General features: G+C 60.4%; 1 protein-coding gene across 1 annotated transcript in view; it reads left to right on the top strand.

The window, feature by feature from the left end:
- Window positions 1-1,220: 1,220 nt before the first annotated feature.
- Sgsh (N-sulfoglucosamine sulfohydrolase) overlaps window positions 1,221-2,713 on the top strand; it is an 8,087-nt gene continuing 6,594 nt past the window's right edge. The window contains exons 1-2 of the mRNA XM_013036276.1: window positions 1,221-1,371; window positions 1,798-1,958. Of these exons, the coding sequence (XP_012891730.1) occupies window positions 1,221-1,371; window positions 1,798-1,958 (312 nt within the window). The remainder of the gene's footprint in view (window positions 1,372-1,797; window positions 1,959-2,713) is intronic.

A 2,713-nucleotide genomic window follows, 5' to 3' on the forward strand; every position in this document is an offset into this window, starting at 1 on the left:
CAGCGCGCCGGGCTCTGCCGTCGGGGGCGGCCCGGCCCCGTCAGCGCCACCTCCTGTCTTCCGCTCCCCGGAGCGGCCTGTGGCCCTCGGCCCCCCCCTCCCCCTGGAACCCCAAGTTCTTCGAGCGCCCCAGCGCTCCCAGGACTTCCTGTTCGGGTGACAGAGCGGGGGACCTCTGCCGGACCCCCACTTTCTGGTTCACTGTGGCCTCTGGACGGCTTTAGCCCGCTTGTCACGCACACACACGCACACGCACCCTCAGCTTCCAGGGGCCCTTGTGAAAGTCCTTCCATCCTTCCAGACCTTTCCAGAGCCAGTCTGGAACAGGATGAGTGCTAGAACTTTCCAGAGCCCAAGACATGCAGCCCCAGCTTTTGCCCTGGCGTAGCTTAGGCTGCTGTCACCAAGAGGCACAGACCCCGGCCTCCTGGCATTGCTGGAGACAGAGAGGCGGCAAGGTGGGGTTTGGTGAGGCCCCCCTCTTGGCTTGCGAATGGCCTGCTCCACGGTTTCCTCAGGGAGCTGGGGAACGCCGCCATCCTCCTTGTCCCAGCCCCGCCCTCACAGCCTCAGAAAAGACCCCAGCAGGTGAATTCTGGAAAGACACAGTTCCATGCACGGCAGGAGCCAAGTGCTGAGACTCCCCAAAGTAGACTTGGCTAGGGCCTGCTGCAGGATGCGCCCCGAATGGCCGGACCCCAGCACCCCACCCCTTGCTTGCTCTGTGGTCTTGAGCCCAGTGGCTCCAGCTGGGCGGGGGCAGTCATTCCCCCCCACCAGCCCTTTCTTTGTTCAGTGTCTGTGGGGGGGGGCAGAACATTGTTCTGAGAGTTCCCACTGATTTCTGGGGGACAGGGGGGCCCTGGCCCCAGAGCAGAGTGAAGCAGCTTGGCGTGGCTTTAGGAGCTGAGAGGCCACCCCCTTTCCCTGCTGCCCAGCTGTGTGATCGTGGGCACTGTGCCTCGCCCCTTCTCTCTGGCTTTGTGTACTTCACAGGGTGGCATGGGGAAATCCTCCAAGTCTTTGGCAGGGGACTGTGCCGGGCAGCAGTGAGGGGCAGGGGTGGGCAGTGTCCTGGGCACACCTCTCCCAGCAGCTGCCTGGGCAGTTTTTGCAGAGCCTGGAACTGACCAGTAGTGTGGCCACCTGCTAGCATGCCTGTCGAGGTAGCACAGCAGCTGGGGTTCGTTCCCGCTCGAGTCCCATGTCCGCTTGTGGTCATGGACTCACTCGAGTATCACGTGCTGTGCACCAAGCCCGCCGGGTCATGGCTCCTGCATGCTGACTCCACCCAGGTTTCATGCTGCCTGGGTGTCTGCCCGTCTGTCCACAGCCCTGTCCCCTGCCTGGTGTCATTTGTCCCCTGCTCAGGTATCTGTCCACGGCTGCCTCCCCGTTCTGAGCATTGCTGGCCCGTGCCTCTGCAGCAGCCTCCCCTGCTCCCCCCTGCTGCGTCTCATGTGTACATGTGTGTGTGTGTGTGTGTATGCGCGCGTGCGTGTGCGCGCGCGCGCACGCGAGCTCAGGACCTCCCACTCTGGCTTGGCTTTTTTGCTCAACGCTGGTACTCTTCCACTTGAGCCACACCTCCACTTCTAGCTTTTTGCTGCTTAATTGAAGATCAGTGTCTCACAGACAGATCTGCCTGGGCTGGCTTTGAACCTTGACCCTCAAATCTCAGCCTCGTGAAGTCATTAGGATTACGGGTGTGAGCCGCTGGGGCCCGCTGTGCTGTGTCTAGTGATTCCAGCTCTCGAGATCCCACGTGATCCCAGCCTCTGTCTCCGCCTTCCTCAGCCGACGATGGGGGCTTTGAAAGCGGAGCCTACAACAACAGCGCCATCTCCACTCCTCACCTGGACGCCCTGGCCCGGCGCAGCCTCCTCTTCCGCAACGCCTTCACCTCGGTCAGCAGCTGCTCTCCCAGCCGCGCCAGCCTGCTCACCGGCCTGCCGCAGGTGAGGACATCCTCTGGGAGGAGGGGGCGGGGAGGACCCAGGCCCCGGCTGCGGCCTCGCCAAGGGCTGAGGAGGGCTCTGACCCCTCACCTCCCCGCAGAGCTGCTCCGCTGCTCTCTGTTGCCTTCAGCACATAGCTTCCGGCTCGGTGTCTCGGTTTCCTGGTCTGTGCCGCGGAGGGGACAACAGGATGTCACAGGGTCATTGTGGGCACCCACTGAGCATGGCTTCGTGGGTGAAGCGCTTGCACACGCGCTGTGTACAGCCCTTGTCACCTTTCGTCTTGGCAGTGGCCACCAGAGCTGTGCTGCCAAGACACCTTTATCATCATCATTATCGTTACCATTATGATTATTATTGCAAATATATGATAGAGATGTCATCATTGCCTCCTTTTTTTTCCTTCTGTCAGTCGTGGGGCTTGAACTCTGGGCCTGGGCGCTGTCCCTCAGCTCTTCAACTCAAGCCACAGCACCACTTTTGGTTTTCTAGAGATTTATTGGAGATAAGAGTCTCACAGACTTTCCTGCCTGGGCTAGCTTTGAACTGAGATCCATAGACCTCAGCCTCCTGAGTAGGATTATAGATGTGAGCCACCAGTGCCCAGTATCTTTGCCATTTTTTTTGGGGGGTCCGGTCTTGGGGCCTGAACTCTGGGCCTAGGCGCTGTCCCTCAGCTCTTCAGCTCAAGGCTAGCACTCTACCACTTGAGCCACAGCACCACTTCCAGCTTTTTTCTTTTTGCTTATGTGGTG

The sequence above is a fragment of the Dipodomys ordii genome, unplaced genomic scaffold, assembly GCF_000151885.1.
Source record: "Dipodomys ordii isolate 6190 unplaced genomic scaffold, Dord_2.0 Scaffold7, whole genome shotgun sequence".
Lineage (NCBI taxonomy): Eukaryota > Metazoa > Chordata > Mammalia > Rodentia > Heteromyidae > Dipodomys > Dipodomys ordii.